Source organism: Pan troglodytes, chromosome 13, assembly GCF_028858775.2.
Source record: "Pan troglodytes isolate AG18354 chromosome 13, NHGRI_mPanTro3-v2.0_pri, whole genome shotgun sequence".
NCBI lineage: Eukaryota > Metazoa > Chordata > Mammalia > Primates > Hominidae > Pan > Pan troglodytes.
In genome coordinates, this window is record NC_072411.2 from 132,638,869 (window position 1) to 132,659,305 (window position 20,437).

The window sequence follows — 20,437 nt, forward strand, 5'->3', positions numbered from 1 at the left end:
GGTACCACTTTTCATTTGCCCTGCAGGTCAATGCACATGGTGAGGTTTTGAGGAGCCTAGAAGCTTTATTGTTTACTAGTCAAACTTAGTCAATTTCAGAGCAGTGAAATCTAAAAAACAGCAAACCCATTAGAAGCCAGAGTTGTAAGTTGATTGTATTCATATCATAGATCTTATCTGTCCAGGTTCTAAAGTTGTTTTCCTCTGTGTTTTATCTGATTTTCCTGGGAATTCCTTTGCCTTAAATCATTGGCTAATTAAAATGGCTGGACCTGGTAAATTGTAAGCAGAATACAGGTTTATTTTCCCACTGCCCTTTGAAGTCCTCCTCCTAGATAAGTTATTTCTTGTCCTGAGCAAGCCCTATCGCTTTCCTGTTCCCTTTTCACAACAATAAGAGTCTCATTTCAGTAATTGAGAGTCTTTCTGACCAAGTATTAAAACTCCAATGTCCTCCCCAGTTTAAAGCACCTTCCCTCCTTCAGCCTGGGCAAGCCTTAGTCTGGAACACATATAGTTGGGGGTGACATGGCCAGTGTCTTCTCTTATTCTGTCTTGGCCCTACCCCCACTCCATAGCTGTTGGCTTGGTCCCATCCAGGATTGGGGAGGTGAGAGAGATGGGTGAGATCAGAGTGTGGAAGTGTCTTGCCTGACAGGTGCAGCCGTGAAATGACATTGCAAGTGGTTGATGCACAATCACTAGCTCTTTCTTCCATGAGATGCTTTCATCAAGTCCACTGCAAGGGAAGGGGAGGGGTCAGGCATCACAGCTTGACTTATTTTGAAAGAAATAGAGCTTTACTTCTACAACCTGGATGTGAGTGAAGGGCTGAACCTGGCATAATCAGTTCCACCAACTCTTTCTATGGTCCCATAGGTGGACTGGTGCATTGTCCTAGGATGCGGGTGCTTGGAACTTGGGTAATCAACTCAACCTACTTGCTTGGGACTTTCTCAATTTTGCCAGTGAAACTCTCATGTCCTGGGCACCCCCTTAGTCCTGGACAGACCAGGACAATTGGTCATTCTACTTGGTACTTATTGGATTGTTCCTAACCGTTGGGACTTGAAGTGAAATTTTGAGAAAACAGGAGGAAATTGAAAACTCTGTCACACTTCTTTCTAGAGGTTAATACCAACAATAACAATTATTTTAAAACAACTTTAAATTATATTCTGACCACCATAGTATTTATTAAGGTTTGTGATAGGGTTTCAGTATTGTTAAATGGGTATTACAGCCTGAGGCACAATAATATTTGAATCCTGCCTTGCTCAGCCACTCGATTCTGAGAGTAAAACACAGTAGTGCTGTATTATGAATTTGCTGGATTTAAGCTCCAGATTGTTCTGTACCAAAACCTCCATAGACTAGAGTAGACTTCATGGTGTTTCTTTTTTCTCCGTAAAAATATGAGGCCTAAACAGATTTAATGAAAGCTAAATCCGACATACCCACTAGTCCCAGAAAAGATGTAACCAGACAGAAACAGCTAGAGAGAAAGGAAGAAATAACTCTGTATTAGCTGGACTGTTCAAGGTTGTGGCCAGAGCTCTAGTGCCAAGCCTGGCTGGAATATAGGAGGGAAAAGAGCAGCAAGGATATGACATCTGGATCTATTCTCACTGTACGGTGAGTGCGGACCCTCAGGAGAGGAGGGAGGGGTGAAGCAGTGAAGAGGAGAGACCTGGAGATGTCCTGGACTTCCAGAGTCCACTTGGCATCTTGCGTGGGAGAGGAGGGGAGGAGAGCTTCTCAGAGAGCCACACCTGTGTGGCTGATGTTCTATTGCCTGGAAACCTCATCTTCCAGAGGCAGGCAGCAAGATGGAGCAAAAAGATTAATATGCCTCATGGAGAACCACAGTTCCACCTCTTTAGTAGTTTTTCTTAGCCATTGGCTGTTACTATACAAGCCTCCTACCTCCCTATACAAGTTTATTAAACTCTTCTAAAGCTCTTATTTGAGTGCCTGTTATCTTGGTTAAATATTAACAGGATGACAACTTGCAAATTTGAAACTTGTTTGATCTTGGGATAAGATGTCTGTAATTATCAATATTGGTTCCTTGGGCCATTTGGGTCTTAAATGGGTAAAAACCTGGTCAGTAACTGTGTAGTCTAAAGACCAGAAAGTGGAATTATATTACCAAGCCATAGGTCTACTTTGGGTCCGATTGGTCCTTTCTACTTTGCTGGCCTAATATGCTCATAATATGCTTAGAGTTTAGAGCACTTAGGAATAAGTAGGTTGGAAAATATTTTTCCATGGGGCCTACATGACCCTGACCAGCATCCCTAGATGGTGGTCATTGGATGGTGGACATCCAGCACAAGAAGGAAGGAACATTTTGCTTTCCTGCTTTGGAAAATAAAACACATTTGAACAATAGTAAACATTGAGATGCCCACTCACAGCCAATTAACATGCAGTTGGGAGAACATCGTCGGCTGCAGTGTCTGCCATGTCAATCCTTAATTACTATTTGGAATGAAGGCTGTGGAAGTCTCAATTCTACCCATTCCTCATGGTTAACCTTCTTCTGATTAGTTTCTTAGATCCTAATATTTATTTTTTCCAAAGCCATGTGAACGAAGCCCTGGTCACATTTACTATTACTTTCAGCACAAGGGTACAAATATCTTCCCCCAGTGTGATATGTGCAGCATACATCTCACCTATGGAGCACCTAATAGGGTTTCCCTTAACTCACAGAACTGCCATTTATTTGTGTCTCTGCTAAGAGAAACCCAAACACCTTCACTTAATTTTGTAGTTTTGTCTCAATTTTCTCTGAATATTTTAGTCTCTGTAATGACAGTAATCATCATTTTGATCTTGCAAAGATTAAATAAATTAGTGGATGTGTAAGTGTTTAACATATATTATATGCCATATATATATTTCAAATATATATTTGAAATGAAATATGAAATGAAACTTCAAAATATGAAATGAACCTTCAAAATATGGAATGAAGTATTTATACTGTTGCTTGAGTTATATGTGAAATACTGATTTCAATTAGTTTTTTTTCTAATGTAAGAATAGGAAAATGAAATATAAAGTGAACCTAATATTAGCTATCTAATTCTTCGTACCTTAAAGGCTAGGGTTTAAATCTTTTTATTTATATATTAAACAGGCTTTTGGAAAGTTACATTTAAATGGAATTTTTGAAAAGCAGCAATATATGTAACACAGCTGCTCATTTGTGACTGTGATTATATTATTCTACTTTCTCAGGGAGAAAGAGAGGCAAACCTGGAACCCGCTTTACTCAGAGTGACAGAGCTCCACAGAAAAGAGTCCGATCAAGAGGTAAAAAAGGAAAGAGGAATGCACTTTCAATAACTAAACATCTAATTTCCTGTGCTTTATGCTGTATTTTCAGTAATAAACCTATTTCTTTAATTGTTTTATGAAGCTATACTAACTATTGAAAAACGTATCTTATTAAGTCATTTTCCAAAATGTATCAAGGAAAGAAGGAAGTAAGTTGGTGATGGATCTACAACCAGACCCCGGGGCCCCAGGGGTCACTAAAGTGCTACTTCCACTGAAATGATAAATTTCAAGGCTGAAGATAGTCCATTGCTATATAAAGGGTATAACCCATAAGTGATTTAGCTGACCTTCCTCTGGCTACACAGAAAGCCACATGTTGCACACTAAGGTTGAACCAGAGTTGTGGTTAGAGATCTGTGTCCTAAGGCTTTTTGGCTTTTTAAAAAATCTTTGACTGTGTGATCTTGTGCTGACCACTTGGCCTTCTTTGCCTTGGTTTCCTCATCTGAGAAGCTAGAGGGTGAATTAGGCCAACCACCCTTCTTATTAGTCCATCCCAGTCTAAATAGTGTGCCGTTTTCAAAACCAGTCTCAGGACCAAGGACCGCTTCCCCTGCCCATCATGGCCTCTACACCTCTGTTTGGAAGGGCAGGATTAGCTGCTCATCCTCCTGGAGTTTTTCTTTGAAAAACTTTCACACCTACTTCTGTAGTATCCGGTTCTCAGTTCCCCACCCCCTGCTTGGTACAATTTTCAGATTATTCTAGAGCTCCCTGAGCTCCTTTCTCAGCTGTGGAGAAAGCTGATAGGAGGGGAAAATGGAGCAAAGCAGAGAATAAAAGTAGAAGGCAGGCGCTGTCTCCATTAGGTTATCTCATCATTAGCCTCTCCCTCCTTGACCAGTCAGTGCCCAAATGGGAGACTGATTATGGTCTCTGGCTTCATCTCTGGCTACCTAACTGCAGCAAAACAGAATAGCTGGAGAGCGCCCATCAAACCAATGACAACAACTGTATGTTTCATTGTCATATAAGAATCAGTGGAGCTTACTACATTGGAAGTTAAAACAGTTTTACTGAAGTCTAATTTCTCTGATAAAGCATTCAATTTTCTGTGAAATTTGAAAGGTGAAATTGGGACACACATTCTGTAGTTACAGATCAAAAATGCCACTTGGAAGAAAGACTTTGAAACTCTAGAGATTTATGGAATAGAATTCCTAAGTACTCTTTGTGCCTTTATAGGATTTACCTCAGTGGGAAGGGGGGATGTGCCTTTGCAAAGTGAGACAGAATGAAGAAATCCTCTCTTTCAGCTTCAAGAAAGCACAAAGATGAAACTGTGGATTTTCAGGCTCCTTTACTTCCAGTGACCTGTGGTGGGGTGAAGGGAATTTTACATAAGGAGAAATTGGAACAAGGTGGGTTTCATAGTCTTCTTTAATTTGCAGCTCCTATCTGAAGGCATCACAAGAAGTGGTGAAATTATTTGTGTGAATTACACATCATTCAAGGAGTTTTGGGCCCAGTTTGGCTTGAGGGAAGGAGGAAGGGATCCCTAAGATGACATTTTAAGACTTTAAGAAATCACACCCATTAGACGCTGACTCGCACATGGAGTGTCCAGGGGGTACCCAAAGAACAAAAGAGAAGGCAGGAACGTCAATTCACAGATGGAAAATGTCAGGTATTTTACTTTGAATCAAACAGAAAAGGGAAGAGGCCCTCAACCTCAAGCTTCATATTCTCTCTCCCTTCTGGAGTGCTGTCACCAAGGCAGGGTACTTGGCTTAGGGTGATGATCACAGGTTTTAACATTAAGAAGCCTGAGTTCCAGCCTTGGCTGTGCCAGGAATGACTGTTCCATTCTGAGTAGAGAAGGGGACCTTTCTGAATGTGAAATCTCTCATCCAAGAGAGGGAACAATAATTAAAAACCTACCTCATGATGTAGCTGTGAGAATTAATTTACATATTAATGTAAAATATTTTACGATTGAAAATTATAAAACTGTCAAAAATGTCTATCAGAATGGACTTCATCTCAGACCTCTCTTAACTTGGCTCTTTGAGCACCAATTAATATAAACGTTTTCATTGTGACTTTTTTTAACAGCTTAACTGAAATACAGTTCACGTACCATGTAACTCACCACTTAGAGTATACCAATCAATGATTTTTTTTGTATTTTCACAGGATTGTACAGCCATTATTACCACCTAATGTTAGAACAATTTGTCCTTCACTAAAGAAAACCCCATGTCAATTAGTAGTCAATGCCCATTCCCACCTCACCCCAATGCCCAGCCCTAAGCAGCTGCTAATATATTTTCTGCTCTATAAATTTGCTTATTCTAGGCATTTTCTGCAAATGGAATCCTATCATACATCCCCTTTCATGACTGGCTGCTTTTAATGAGCATGATGTTTTCAAAGTTCATTCATATTAAATGTACTGGTACTTCATTTCTTTTCTTGATAAATCATATATTTCATTGTATAGATATACCACATTTTGTTTATCCATTCATCAACTTGGGTTATTTTCACTCTTTGGCTGTTATAAATAATGCTATTTTGAACATTTATGTAACAAATTTGGTGTGAACATATTTCAGCTCTTTGGAGTATATATTCAAGAAAGGAATTGCTGAGTCAAATGGTAATTCTATTCTTAACTTATTGAGGAAACACCAAAGTGTTTTCCACAGTAGCTGCACTATTCTATATTCCCACCAGAAATGTATGAAGGCTCCCATTTCTCTACACACTCACCAACACTTGTTATTGTTTGTCTTTTTTATTATGATCATCCTAGTGGGTGTGATGTGGTATCTCATTGTGGTTTTGCTTTCATTTCCCTAATGGCTGATGGGGTTGACTATCTTTTATATATAACTTAATTTTTCTATTAGGTAACATTTCACAATTATTTTTTAATATCAGCTGCCCATGATTGCACAGATGAGAAAAATCTCTGTTCAATAATGCCCTAAAACTGAATGAAAAATGTTGTAATAGAAGGTGCACATGTTGCCAGTGTGGCCTCCTGAGCCACAGGGCACCTATCTCAGACTGTACCCCTAAGTAAGGATTCTGCCTCCACATTGCCTCCAGAGCCATCTGCAGACTCAGGCCTGGTCTCTACCCCCAGAATTCAACAGCAAGTTGGAGTCCTCTCATCTTTCAGAATCACTTGCTTTTCCTTCTGTAAGTGCTTTTGAAATGCTTAAAAGGTTGCTCTTGATGATAACCACCACTCTCCTCATGGATGAAGGTCAAAGAAATGTGCACCCCCACCAGGAAATATCCTTAGAGGGGACTTTCAGGCTGGATTTGGGGCCTCTGAAGTCTGAGAGGGAAGGCCAGACCCTCCTGCTATTGATCTTCATCACAAATTGGGTGGCTCTAGATCCAATGTGGTGAGTGGCCACAGTCAGCACTGGGAACAAAGAGGGCTCAGGATCAAGTTACCCTGGTCTTACAGGAACCTTGGCGAAATGTATACAGACTGAGGATGGAAAATGGTTCACCCCCATGGAATTTGAAATCAAAGGAGGCTACGCAAGATCAAAGAACTGGAGGCTGAGTGTGCGCTGTGGCGAGTGGCCCCTACGACGGCTGATGGAGGTATTCCAATGACAAGAGGCCAGACCTGTGCCCATTCTTCTTGTTCCCTAATAATGAGGAGACTGTTTATTCACCAAATATTTGTTAGGTTATAGCTAAAGCCTTGATACCAGTGAGTTTATCCTCTCACTCAGGAGAGAGGGACCCCATATCCATAACCACACTACAGTGCAACACACTGATGTTGTACCAGGGGCTCCGTCAGGGCAGACTCAGCAGCTTGGAGGAGGAAAGGGTCATTCTGACTAGGGTGCATGTGGACAATTTTGTGCACTGAGAAAAAGAAGAGAGTCGATAGTCAAGCAGGGCAAGAAGACACTTCAGAGAAAGAATGACCTGAAAACCAGAATGGCATGAAAACAAGAACCATAGTAAAAATATTAACAGCTCTGTGGATTTAGGTAGATGGGTTGTGTACAATAAGGCACAATTCAGCAACTGGGGTTGTCTGTGGAGCACTTTAATGCCAGGCTAAGTAATTCAAATCTGTAATTGAGATAGCAACAATCAGTGAAATCTTCTGAGATTGGAAATGACATTTAAAACAGTATTTTAGACAGCAATGGGGCTTTGAAATGCCTTCACTGTCTCCCCTGCTAGCAAACCTATACTCAGTCTAGAATGCTTAGCTCAAATGTTACCCTCTTCCTTAAATATTCACTGACCTATAGCCATGGGTCCTCCCTTCCCAGGGTTCCTGAGCCCCTACTAATGCCCTTTTTTCACTATTTATATTTATCCTTCTGTGAGTGCTTTTTGTCTGTAGACCCCTTTAGGTTTTCCCATCTTCATGTACCCAAGATTGATCAGAGTGACTGACACCCAGTAGCATGCAATAAGTGTGTGCTGCTTGGATAACTCTGGTGTAGGGACTCCAGCTGGAGTGGCACTGGTGCAACTGGAAAAGAAGTGATAGATGGTATGAGATTATGAATGAAAACCTCTTAGGACTTAGGAAAGAAGCACAAGAGAAGGGAAAATGGTCCTGAAAATGATTTTCTGGCTTCTATTGATTGGAGTCTAGAAGCACAGGTGAAGACAGGGAGATGGTTTCTCATTCAGACACACTGGGTTTGAGCTGGCAGTGGAACACTCAGGTAGGAGTATTTGGGAAGAGGTTGGAAATGCCAGACTCACAAAACAGAAACGCAGGCTGACTATGTACCTTGGTCTTTTTATCTTTCAGGAAGGATCTCTACCTAATCCTCCAAGAATATATTACAGGAACAGAAAGGTGATTATTACATAATTTTCTACAGATTCTTGTCACACAACTGATTTAACATGTACAACATCTTATTTTATGGAGTCTCCAATTGGGTAACTATAATTAAGCTTTCACCTTCTCCACTTCCCACATATAAATTTTTTTAATATACGCTTTCAGAGTTACTACTTTGAATACTTTGTGTATATAAAGCTAGGTCCTCTTTGGATTAAACCGTATCAGATGGAGATGCTGAGGAGCCCTCAAAACAAACCTCCTGAATGTGTTTCAGCAATAGATGCAGATGTTGTAAGAGTGTCAAAGTTGGAAAATCCAACACGGTCATGGAATACATAAAAATATTTCATAATAAGGTGAGAGTATCATCTCCAACTCAAAATCAGATTTTTTTCATTGATGTTATTATTTTCTAACTTTTGTGAAATTGATAGAGCAAACGTCTCCTCACAGTCACTTGAGACATGTATGAAACCATATATCATTTCATGAAATAGGTAATAAAAATAATATTTCTTTTCTGATCTTTCACATCCTCTTTCACCTTCCAAAAAAATATACACACAGATACACAGAATTCTTTCTCAATGGGAAATTATTTACCTTTGTCAAGATGGTGCCATTGGGGAGGAAGATCTCCAGAGGCAAACGTATTTTACAGGAGGAGCTGACCAGGAAAATCTTTTATGTTGATGCCACCTCTTTGGCTCTACCGGAGGGACTGTGCAGACCTGCTTTTTATCTGTGAAAGTGATTTTTCCTTCACTTAAGAACGCAACAAACAAATAGGTTAAGTGCAGTGTAGATTCAGGACAAGGTGATGGTTTTTCCAAGACTGAGTGTGAATGAGAACCTGAGGAGGGGAAAGAGAAAAATGTCATCCTTATGCACTTCAGGTAGAAATATGCATTCAAGACATTCACAGACTTCTAAAACAGCTCACACATAGCTAGCCACTAAGCTTCATATTCCACTGGGAACCTGAGATCCAGGCCTTTACATTATCTGATATACTGGCTGATTTGAATTCTCAGCCACTGAGACATTTCATCCACTGGGTTTCCCGAAGGGAAACTATGATGTCACCTATTCAGTGAGTACACTAAAGACCAGCAACTCTACCTTTCCCCAGGTGCCAAGAGTAACTCAGCCTGGATGACCCAAATGAGCTGGCAATTTCCAACCAACTGACTCTCCCTCTATTCAGGGGTGCAACACTTAGCAGCAACAAGCTGCAGTTGCCTCTATATGTTATGTCTCCTCATGGGGAGAACAGAGGTCCCCCGAGTGGCAGATCCAGGATCCATTATGAACTCCATGGGTCCTCTGTGCTTCTCAGAGCTTCTCTTGCTTGCAGAGCCACTTGGCTTCTGGAAACTTCAGTGTCACTATCAGTGCCACATGATAATGTCTCTGCTCAGGCTCATGACAAGGGCCACATAAACCTTTTGGTGGTAGCTGCGGTGTTGTAAAACAATCTGATACACTCACTCAGAATAATCGTTGTGTGCTAATGCTTGCTTAAGAGACTCCAGTAATTTTTTTTTTTTTGAGACGGAGTTTCACTCTTGTCATTCAGACTGGAGTGCGGTGGAGCAATCTCAGCCTCCCAGGTTCAAGCAATTCTCCTGCCTCAGCCTCCCAAGTGGCTGGGATTACAGGTGCCTGCCACCACACCTGGCTAATTATTTATATTTTTAGTAGAGACAGGGTTTTGCCATGTTGGGCAGGCTGGTCTTGAACTCTTGAAACAATATTCATTTATTCACCCATTGAACATATACTTATCAAGCACTTACTAAATTCCAATGCCCATTACAGAAGATTGACCTCAAAAATCATTTCAAGCCAGGCATGGTGACTAGAGCCTATAATGCCAGCATTTTGAGAGGCTGAGATGGGAGGATGACTTGAGCTCAGGAATTTGAGACCAACCTGGACACATCGTGAGATATCATCTCTACCAAAAAAAAAATAGAAAAATACCCAGGCATTGTGGTGCTTACCTGTAGTCCCACCTACTCAGGAGGCTGAGGTGGGAGGATCACTCAAGCCTGGGAGGTCGAGGCTATAGTGAGCTGTGATTTTATCATGGCATTCCAGCCTGGGTGACAGAGTGAAACCCTGTCTCAAAAAAAAGAAAAAAAAATTGTTTCAATTTTATTGTAAACATGGATGAATTACAAATGGGTGGAGTAGGAGATCTAGGCTAGTCAGAGACACAGTCAGTGACAAGGTCACCTCTCAGGTGCTTGTGCTTTAGATCACACTTGTTTATAGCCCTGTGCCCTGGGCTACAGACAAAAGCTGAGGCTGCCTGTATCCCAGAAGGGAAAGGTGCCAACTCCTGCAATGGATATCCAAAAGCAATCTAAATAAATCTAGTGGGTTACCTCTTAAAAGACAGTCAACCTGACATCTTGTGATTTGGATAGAAGGGAGAGCAGGAGACTCTCAGGAAGAAGAGCTGCAGCACAGAGGACCTTGGAGGCATTTTATCACCAGGGCTATGTCCCTAGGGGAGCTGCAGAAAGCAGTGCTCTTCTCTGGGACACTTGCATGGCCTCCAGGACTCTGGGACCTGTGGTCCCTGGAGGCTGTGGGGGATAAATTCTCAGCCTGATTATTATTGCAACTCCTCTGGGTGGGATGACACGAAGGCCAAGTTTAGGAAATATGCCTGAGGGCCCCTTGGAGTAAGAGGACAAGTAGAGCTTCTCTGACTTGGCCTGGGCAAACTAGGTCCAGACTCCCTGCAGGGAATGGGACTTGCATTGGGCTGAACAGTAGTACTTGGGCACTTTTTCTTCCCTCAGTAGATATATAGGTCAAAAAAATCAGATATGAGGTAAAGGGAAGACTGTTTAAAAAAATAAAACTTTAGACAAAATAAATTTAATAGCATTTATTGGAGCAAAGAGCAATTCATGAATTGGGCAGCACTCAGAACAAGAAGAGGTTCAGAGAGCTATGCTGTAGCAGCCCAGACGGTGAGGCCAACACAGGAGTAAGACAGAGAAATTATATTTAATGGATTATCATGGAAAGACGCTAATTAGAGGTAGATGACGGATTCCAGTTGGTAAATTCTCTAGTTTCATTTTACTGTTTACATCAGGTTTCAGTTTGCTTACATAGGAAATTAAAGCACTGGAGCCACCCCAGCCTACTGGCCTTCATCTCCTCCCAATTATTTTTTTACAACTGGTTCCTGAATCCCTTCAAAGATGACTATTTAAATTTAAGTAAGTGATAGATGGAAACAATGCATTCAATATTATAAATCAATCTTTCTGTTTTTTCAACAGAGAATACTGAAGTCTCAAAACAATAGCTCAGTTGACCCTTGTGTAAGTATAAATTCTGAACTACAACCCCCAGAATATTCCACTTCTTTCTCCAGGCATATGTTCTGTGTCATGACTGCTGTTGCCTGAAGCATGTTCAGTCTCAGTTGGAGTATGTGGCTGTGTGAATTCAGTTGCATCACCCAAGCCAGGTAGATGTGCCTGGACCTTGGATGTCTTGCAGTGTGAAAGCACTCTTTCCATCTGTTTCAGTGGAAACCCTCCAATATCCTTACTTCCTCATTCCCTTGGGTAGTGAGTATGGGAGGCTGAGCTCTAGACCACTGAGGTCTCTTGAAACAGAGCTTGAAGTGGTAATGGATAGGGCTGGCCTGGTGATTAAGGGGAAGGAGTAAATGTGAGAGGATAACAGCATTCTCAAGTAAGGGGTATGGATGAAAGGGAAAATCCCAAAAATGCACTCCAAGGTGCAGGTAGAGCGAAGATGGTCTTAAGCATCAGCCAGAAGGAACAGACCAGGCCAAGCTATTATGTTTAAGGTGTGGAGCCTGTCATTAGTCCTGTAAAGGAGTACATACAGGACAAGAGGTCCTTTACAGAGCCCCTATCACCAGTCTCAGGGAAGCCATTAGGGTGCTGAGCTGGTTAGGACTGAAACCATCACGACCTAGCAAATCCTGAGGCATTTTAACTCATCTGCTTATCTGGTGCTCAGTACTATGCAAACTTTCTGATCCCCTGGGCCCCATCCATTCTCTGCTTGCTATATGACTGCCTGCTTTGGGTTCTGCTGAAATCATGGATGAGTTCTTTCTCTAAATGAAATTCTGGTTTGCTCCTTTTCATTGCAGTGAGATGCCAATTTTAGGCAAGGTCACCTTCTTGCACAACTCCAGGGGGCAGGACTCACATAGAATATCATGCAATAGCACTGACACATAATAGTTAACAGAGGAGGGATGCTCAAATAGTTTTATACACACCTTACCTCCAAAGCAATCCTCCAACAAGATTTAGTTCTTATCCACACTGATTTTGATGCCCGGCCAACTCAGGGACTCACGAATGGTTAAAACAGCCCTGGAGGTCAGTGTTTGCGTGGCTGATTTTGTATGAGCTTGACATGGAGGTTTATGTCTCACAGCCCACAGCCAGATGTCTGTGGGAAAAAGAGGAAAACAGATCCAGCAAAGGTATGGTCACCCCTATTAATAATTTTTCCAAGGCCAATAAGAACATTGATTTATAATATCCCCATGCTTCCATAACCAGACTTTGCTCAGGCTGAGTCTCAAATTATCTTGCATCTTGGAGTCACCTGAAGAGCTTTAAAAAATATTGTTGCCTGGATCCCACTTCTAGGGAAATTCTAAATTAATCAATCTGGACTATGTATGACTTGAACATTAGGATTTTTTCAAGGTCCCCAGATGATGCTGATACATAGAATTGCCTATTCTGTCACCTAAAGAAGAATACCAGTGCCTGTGCCTCAACCCTGACCCAGTGATTCAGAATCTCTGGTGTTGGGTTCAGGACATTAGCATTTTATATACTCTCCTGAGATGAGTCTAATGTACAGCCAGGCCAACAACTAAAGAACCAGAGAAATCAAATCTCTTCTTGAAAAGATATAAGTTTGGAGAAAAAAAATGGCAGATAAGAGGCAGGACTAACTTCCACCTCCAACTCAGACAGAACAGCGTGTTGAGACTCAATTGTGAACATTTGCTACAAGAACCACCGCAGGAACATTCCAGCAAAACAAGGAATTCACAGACCCTTTGAAAGAAGTGGCTTGCCACTGCAAACTCTGTGAGACAGCCAAAAAACTGTGAGTTCTCAAAGTGTGAGAGGGAAAAAATCCACCTCTGAACATGTATCCTCACTGGGGAACCTGAAAATCCAGATCACGGGAGAAGGATTTCACCTAAGCTAGAGCTGAAATGAATTTAGAGAGCTGGGCAAAATATAAAAGTAGAAGTAGCAGCAGAAAGAGCCCTGTAGGCACTCCACATAGGGCCACATGGGGGCTGCGCTCAGGAACAGAGGAAACAGCCAGTGGCTGTGGAGGGTGGGCTGTCCCCTGCTTCCAGAGGGAGAGTGTGATTGGCTTGTTTGAATAATTCCATGGCTGGCAGGGAAATGAAATCAGCTATTCAAAAATAAGCAGAAGGTGCAAGCGGTCCTCTTGATCAGAAGTGTTGGTAGGAAACCTTATCTGCAGGAGCAGAGCCGGCGGAGGACTTGTAGATAGACCATTCTAGGCCTTCCCAGTGTTACCAGATGTCCAGGCTGCACGTAATATTGAACTCTAATTTTAGTCCTTACAGCACTTTTCCCTTGAACGGCAAAGGGCTCTGTCACAGACCGGTTCTTTGTCATGAATACACATGCATTTGTCTACAATACAGCATATAATGTATTGGTCTCTATATTTGCTCTATAAATTCTGTTGGTTTTTAATGACTGGGATTTGTTCCACAACACATGGATGCAAATACTATCATATTTTAACTTCCCCAAATGAAATTAAATCTTGCTAAAGGTCTCACATATTGAGACTTGTGAGAAATGGAGAATTCGTTGATTTATCATTCCTTTTATAGAACAAAGCACCAGCTCTTTTATGGGCCCAGGAAATGAGGAGAGGGTCTCCATCTTCAACACTGTATGGTGCTGTTACCATGGTCCTTGGTCATTAGAGATGACACCTTTGCACCTTACAATCCAAATTAGCTAAGTCATGGGAGATCTTCTGCCAGGATCCCAGAGCCAAAGAGCTCTGTGCTCCCTGTGGCCCACCTGGTCATCTGTACTCATGGTCCTTCCCCCTCAAAGGTAGGTGCACAGCCCTCTAGGCACAAAACCTACAGCCTAGGAACCCCTAACTAGGCCCTGTCTTCAACTCATGGGGGAACTTATGGCCAAGAATATGGGATGTGATGATATCTTAGAAGGTTATTCCATCATATGTAATTCTCTGGGTCTCCCTTTCATGAGTTGATTTGTAGTATAGACAAATGGATTTAACACTTTACTTCAAAACCTGGTTTTATCTGCAGCATAATACAATTATTCAGATTCCTATAAGATCATCCTCTTGCTTTGTTGCTAGGCTTTCTGTGTCATAATCTCTGGTTTTATAAGGAAAACGTTCTTATTCTGACATATACCCCTTCCTCCTGAACTTCACTGCAGACCAGAATTTGTTCTGAAATCTCCATGCCATGCTTTTCCTTCATATCCCAGGGAGAAGCATATGCCTGTCTATACAGGCTCACACATAAGCAGTGTGTTCTAGATGCCCAGAGGGGTGGCCTTCCTGAATCTTGCGATTCCCAGTGACGTGGACACTGTTTTACCTTCTAGATGAGAAACTTGGATGAGTGTGAGGTGTGCCGGGATGGAGGGGAGCTGTTCTGTTGCGACACTTGTTCAAGAGTCTTCCATGAGGACTGTCACATCCCACCTGTGGAAGCTGAGAGGTAAGTGACATGCAGGCACCTCTCTTTCATCCTTTAAGGGACCTTCCACCTGCCATGCGCACTCTCGAGCAGAATGTCTGCTTGTGTCTAGATGGGGAAGGAGCAGGTTCATCGGGTACTGGGACCCAGCAGTGTGATCCAGAGAGCAGTGGGAGACGCTGGCAGCAGGAGGTAAATGCTCTCTGTGCTCTCAGGGACACCTCCTCTGATATGCTGAGGCCAGTGCTGGGGACCTTTGCCTACATACTGGTATTGTCCTTTCCTTGAAGTTTTGCAGTAGGGTCTCCTGTCCCAGGGGGTTGAGGAAAAAAAACACCAGTTTATATTTTGTACTTATTCATACAAGACAGGAAGCATGGTCTCAGGCGGATGGAGGCCTGACGTCCCTGGAGTTGAAAGCCCAGTTTCTGACACTCAGGCCTGGCAGGCAGGACTCCTTGTGCTCCCAGCAGCTCAGACAGGGAAAGGATAGTCCCCACTCACGGTGACACCACCTTCCTGAGGCTTCCCTCCTGCTGCTACCACTGATGCGAGGGAAAGGCCAGTGGCTGGAGACCTCATATGCAGTTCTTGGATACTCTGGGAGGTGTTCCCCTCCCTCCCATGACTGAGCCCATCAGCCATTCCTGAAGGAAGACAGTGGCAGCCACAGGAATGGTGGCCATTTCCAAGGTCCCTGCCCTCTACTGACCCATGTCCAATCTCTCAGGACCCCGTGGAATTGCATCTTCTGCAGGATGAAGGAGTCTCCGGGAAGCCAACAGTGTTGTCAGGAATCTGAGGTCCTGGAGAGGCAGATGTGTCCTGAGGAACAGTTGGTAAATCAGATGCAAACCCAAAGCCTTCTCCTTTCCCCTCACATGTGAGAACTATGAACAAGCGCAGGGGCAGGGGAATGTACCGACAGGAGCCTGTTCTTCCGCGCCACACTTCAATGGCACTGATAGAACACCACAACTTATTTGCACAAAAAATAACTCAGCCATTACATGTCTGTTTCCAAGAGCCACACATGTTAGAGAAACTTGAGGAAGAAGGGTATGAGTCGTGTGCTGTGTCTCATGCATGTGGGCTCATTCTCTCCAAGCTGCTTTTCATTTATGGCCTCTTTCTTTTGCAGAAATGTGAGTTCCTCCTCTTGAAAGTCTATTGCTGTTCTGAGAGCTCCTTTTTTGCCAAGATTCCATACTATTATTATGTAAGTAACAACAGCAACCCATGATTACAGGCTGCCATGACATTACCTGACCCTGAAATGGGCCCTCGTGAGATTTGTGATCTTAATCCCATGGGGCAAGAGCACATGCTGTCATTAGTTACCTTCACCTTGTTGTATTTCTGCTGGATTTTATGGGAATCCACAGAAGGTAGACATTGAACTATGCTGGTAGCTTTTCCATTGGTATATTTGTCACCAGATTAGAGAGGCGTGTCAAGGCCTGAAGGAGCCCATGTGGTTGGATAAAATCAAGAAAAGGCTGAATGAGCACGGTTACCCCCAAGTGGAGGGGTTTGTACAAGACATGCGCCTCATCTTCCAGAACCACAGGGCCTCTTACAAGGTAGGTGGCTCTTCCTGCTTCCATTTCATTTCTTTCCATCCTTCCCCTCATTTTCTGGTGCCTAGAAAAATTTAGTTTCCCTCATCCTGTAATAAGCTTGCACGAGCAAGCGTTCTGGAAGTGATTGATTGGTTTCAGTGCAGAACTTAAGCTCTTCTTAGCAAAGAAACATTGAATCAAAAGGTGTCCCTGCAACCAGAACCCCAGGTCTCTGAGAACTCCTCCCCCACCTGCCCCGGAGGAGACAGGAGCTCAGAGAGAGCAATTGAGTCCTGCCTGCTGCAGCATATAAAGAGAAGAGAATTTCATCTTAAAGTGGTATTGTGCCTCTTATCTGCTCCCAATCCCAGAAATCCCAAACTCCAGATTCTTTGCATGTGAATAGACCATATCCCAACAAGGATTGCCAGCAAGGAGTAGAAGTGACAGAGAAAGGAACAGATCAGTGATCTTACCTTATACCCTTCCACTATCTGAATTGTTGAAAGAACCTAGATTGCTTTTCTAACCCACTGAAATAAGCAACCAAAGGCAAAGAAGTAATAATCCCAACTGTGGAAATGATTTCACTTTTCTGCCCTGTTAATAAGAAAGGATCATGCTGGTGAGAAACAGAAGTTACTCTTAGCTGCATGAGTTTTCAAGTTTAACCTGGTTAATGTTACTTACGGTGTTTAAGATAAGAGTCCTACTTAATAATAGTGTATTTCACACTTCAACATTGTTAAGAGAGTAAATATCAAATGTTCTCACCACAAAAAATGATGGCTCTTTGAGATGATGAATATGTTAATTAGTTTGATTTAATTATTCCACATAGCAGTCATAAATCACAACACTGCTTTGTACTCCAAAGTACATACCATTATAAATTGTCAACTTACAGTTTTTATTTTTTAAAGACAAGAGTCCTGATCATTCTCAGTTGAAAGGTATCTAATGGCACTAATGATAAGGAACATCGTTTTTGTCTTTATTACTTTTTTCCAGTATAAGGATTTTGGCCAAATGGGACTTAGACTGGAGGCTGAATTTGAGAAGGATTTTAAGGAAGTGTTTGCTATTCAGGAAACAAATGGGAACAGTTGACTGGTTTAGTGGATGCTGAAGGCCTTCAGGAAATAAGCTACTGGTTGCCACTGACTTCAAACTGAGAGCACTTGGGAAATAGCACATGCAGGGAGCGGCTTTTCTCTGAGCCTCCCTCATCTGCCCAAAAACAAATCCTCAAAAGAAATTTGATCATCATGAATCCCATCCCCAAGAATCTCATCAACCAGGGAAGAGGAACTGAGATCACAGGGAAGGAGATTGGAGGTAATACCAGCACAGACAGACTCTCACCTCTTCTCCTGAGGTCTGCTCCAGACAACATTTATTACTCACAAGACCTTTTTCCTCCGTTTTTTTTTTTTGAGATGGAGTCTCACACAGTCGCCCGGGATTGGAATGCAATGGCGCAATCTCAGCTCACTGCAACCTCTGCCTCCCGGATTCAAGTGATTCTCCTGTCTCAGCCTCCCGAGTAGCTGGGATTACAGTGCCTGCCACCATGTCCAGCTAATTTTTTGCATTTTTAGTGGAGACGGGGTTTCACTATGTTGGCCAGGTTGGTCTCGAAGTCCTGACCTCATGAGCCGCCCGCCTTGGCCTCCCAAAGTGCTGGGACATGACAGGAGTGAGCCACCACGCCTGGCCACTCGCAAGACCTTTTATCTGAAAACCAGCCAAGCTTTATTCACGACACACTTCTTCCCTTCACTCTCCCACTTCTGTGGCCAACTCCCTGCAGAACTCCCAAACCGCCGTTCTTTTCGATAGCTCACGATGGTGTATGAGTGTCAATCATCTGACCCTTCTCGGAGTCTCATATTTCGTGGAACTCCTGTGCAAACATATATTATTAAAATTTTTTTCCTCCTGTCAATCTACTTACGTCAATTTAATTCATTCGTAGCTCAGCCAAAGAACCTAGCAGGGTAGAGGGAAGCCATTTTTCCCTCCCCTGCAAAGCGGTTGGCATCCTGGCACCATCTCCTCTTCTGACCAGGTCTTTTCATCCCCAGCTGCTGAGTGGTGGCTGCTGATGCCAGCAGTCCCCAGAATATTACCCTTGGTTAAATGGAATCAGCTTCACCTGGAAGTGATGCCCCGTGGCCTGAGGCCGGCCCCTTTGCCTCAAAGCAGGACCAAGGGTCTGGTGTGCGGCTACTCTGTGCTCCCAGGTATCAGGCTGGAGCTAGTCTCCAGCTGTGGCCACATCCTGGCTTAGCTTTTGCCCACATGATGAGCTTCCCCCACTCCCTTCTGAGCGAACCCTCACCATCAATCTCTTGCTTAACGGACTTCATCCCAGAATGTGCTTCTGGGGAATGCAACCTAAAGTAATGGCCCCAGGAAGCGAGCTCTGAGGACAGGATTCTGGAGTTGGATCACTGTCTAGCCCAGTGATGCTGGGTGGAATATGGATAGTCCCAGAAGTGCTATCACTGAGCAGTTGCCCAAATTTTCACCTATAGTAAATTGGATGAGCTGCAGGTCAAGCTATTTTAGTACATAGCTGTACTAAATTGTCTGGCATTTAAGAAGTCTGTACAATTGTCTGTACAATTGTCTGGCATTTAAGAAGTGAGGAAAAGTAACTATAAGAAATATGGGTTTTGGTGGGTATTACTAAGTGCCATTAATGTCTTGAAAAGAGTAAATGACAGGCTTAGATCTATTCATTACCAACCTAAAGAGAAGAGACCCTCATACCTGGAGCTGGAAGGCAGACAGCAAGGAAGGTCTGGTACAGACCTGATTTTATGAATCGCAGAACTTCAGAGAACACTGAATTCTAAGCTCAGGATGGTCTCTTATGACAAAGTCAAGACCTTCAAACTCAGCTTGGGGCTATCTAGGTAGATGTACATGAGAACTTTGAACTCCAGATGCCCCCTGAACCTACTGGGTTTGCAGAAAAGTCTTTCTGCCCCTTGTTGGAAGAGAGAGCTACCACCCCCACCCAACTCCCGATTTTTCTAGAATGAAGACTGTATAGAGACCACTCAGGACAATGAAAGTGAACAATCATGGGGAGGGCAGCAAATGAAGAGAGCATTTATCCTCCGAAGGAGCTGTAGGACTGGCCAGCGTGCATCAGCAGGAGCAAGGAGATTGTGTCTGGGAGTGGATCCTGGTCCAGGAAGGGTGAAATGTGAAACCAGATAAGTGACGATTATTGGCAAAGGGGCAAGCTTCTCTACCACAGAGTTTAACTAGCCTGGCTTGGGCCAAAGGTGATGATTCTGATATACTCCTGGGTGGCTCCTAGAGACTAAGTATAAGCCATGGTACACATTAAATCAAGTGGAAGCAGAGATACCAGAACTACTGTGGCAGAGTCTGGGAAAAGGGGTCCCAAGGATAGAGAAGTTGGTGTGCTAGAATGACTCTGCACTCTACAACTGGAGAATCCATCCATTAGGTGACTGAGTTCCTCCAAAGGGGACACTACTAATGTGTCTCAGACACTAACTAAGGTGAGAAGGAATGCACTGTTGAGGGGGCAGCACATCCTTAAGAAGCTCAATGGTGGCTGTCCCCTGCAGGCTGGAATAATGCTAGGGATGTTTTATAGAACTGGATCCCCCAGTAGTGAGTAAAATGATAGAGTTCCAGAATAACAGAGGCCAAGTGGCAGCATTTAACTGTGAGGACAAGATAAAGTAATTTCCGTAAGGGGCATCAACGTTAGAGTGACAACTGGGAGGCCTGACCTGTAGGTGTCCATGAAGATGGCTGTTAGGACATGCTGTTCCTCTAGGCAAGACACATATTGCTTTAGACATATAATCAAAAGAGATTGAAAATAGATGAGCAGAAGGCTGAGGTCAGCTATCTAAAGGTAAAGTCTTAGACCCCTTGCCCAGCTTCCAAACCTCAGCCAGT

General features: G+C 43.0%; 1 protein-coding gene and 1 long non-coding RNA gene across 19 annotated transcripts in view; one reads left to right on the plus strand and one right to left on the minus strand.

The window, feature by feature from the left end:
• Nucleotides 1-18,431, plus strand: part of SP140L (SP140 nuclear body protein like) — an 81,583-nt gene extending 63,152 nt beyond the window's left edge. For 12 of the 17 annotated variants that reach the window (XM_003309504.6, XM_063791754.1, XM_016950673.4 and 9 more), the window contains 10 exons: nt 3,250-3,324; nt 4,608-4,712; nt 6,779-6,921; nt 8,108-8,155; nt 11,455-11,496; nt 14,827-14,942; nt 15,652-15,760; nt 16,063-16,140; nt 16,361-16,504; nt 17,495-18,431. In XM_003309504.6, the coding sequence (XP_003309552.1) occupies nt 3,250-3,324; nt 4,608-4,712; nt 6,779-6,921; nt 8,108-8,155; nt 11,455-11,496; nt 14,827-14,942; nt 15,652-15,760; nt 16,063-16,140; nt 16,361-16,504; nt 17,495-17,593 (959 nt within the window). In that variant the 3' untranslated portion in view covers nt 17,594-18,431. Of the gene's footprint in view, nt 1-3,249; nt 3,325-4,607; nt 4,713-6,778; nt 6,922-8,107; nt 8,156-11,454; nt 11,497-14,826; nt 14,943-15,033; nt 15,114-15,651; nt 15,761-16,062; nt 16,141-16,360; nt 16,505-17,494 lie in introns of all 17 variants that reach the window. The other 5 variants (XM_016950672.4, XM_016950670.4, XM_016950674.4 and 2 more) reach the window with 2 other exon arrangements.
• Nucleotides 46-16,101, minus strand: LOC107973950 (uncharacterized). Of its 2 annotated transcripts, none has more exons than XR_010150250.1 (7): nt 15,634-16,101; nt 12,443-12,613; nt 10,153-10,270; nt 8,750-8,999; nt 4,544-4,665; nt 652-739; nt 46-272 (listed from the first exon to the last, which is right to left on the minus strand). It is a non-coding gene; the product is annotated as an uncharacterized LOC107973950 (long non-coding RNA). The 2 variants fall into 2 exon arrangements; XR_010150251.1 differs by having other exon boundaries at nt 12,438-12,613; nt 15,634-15,722.
• Nucleotides 18,432-20,437: the final 2,006 nt, after the last annotated feature.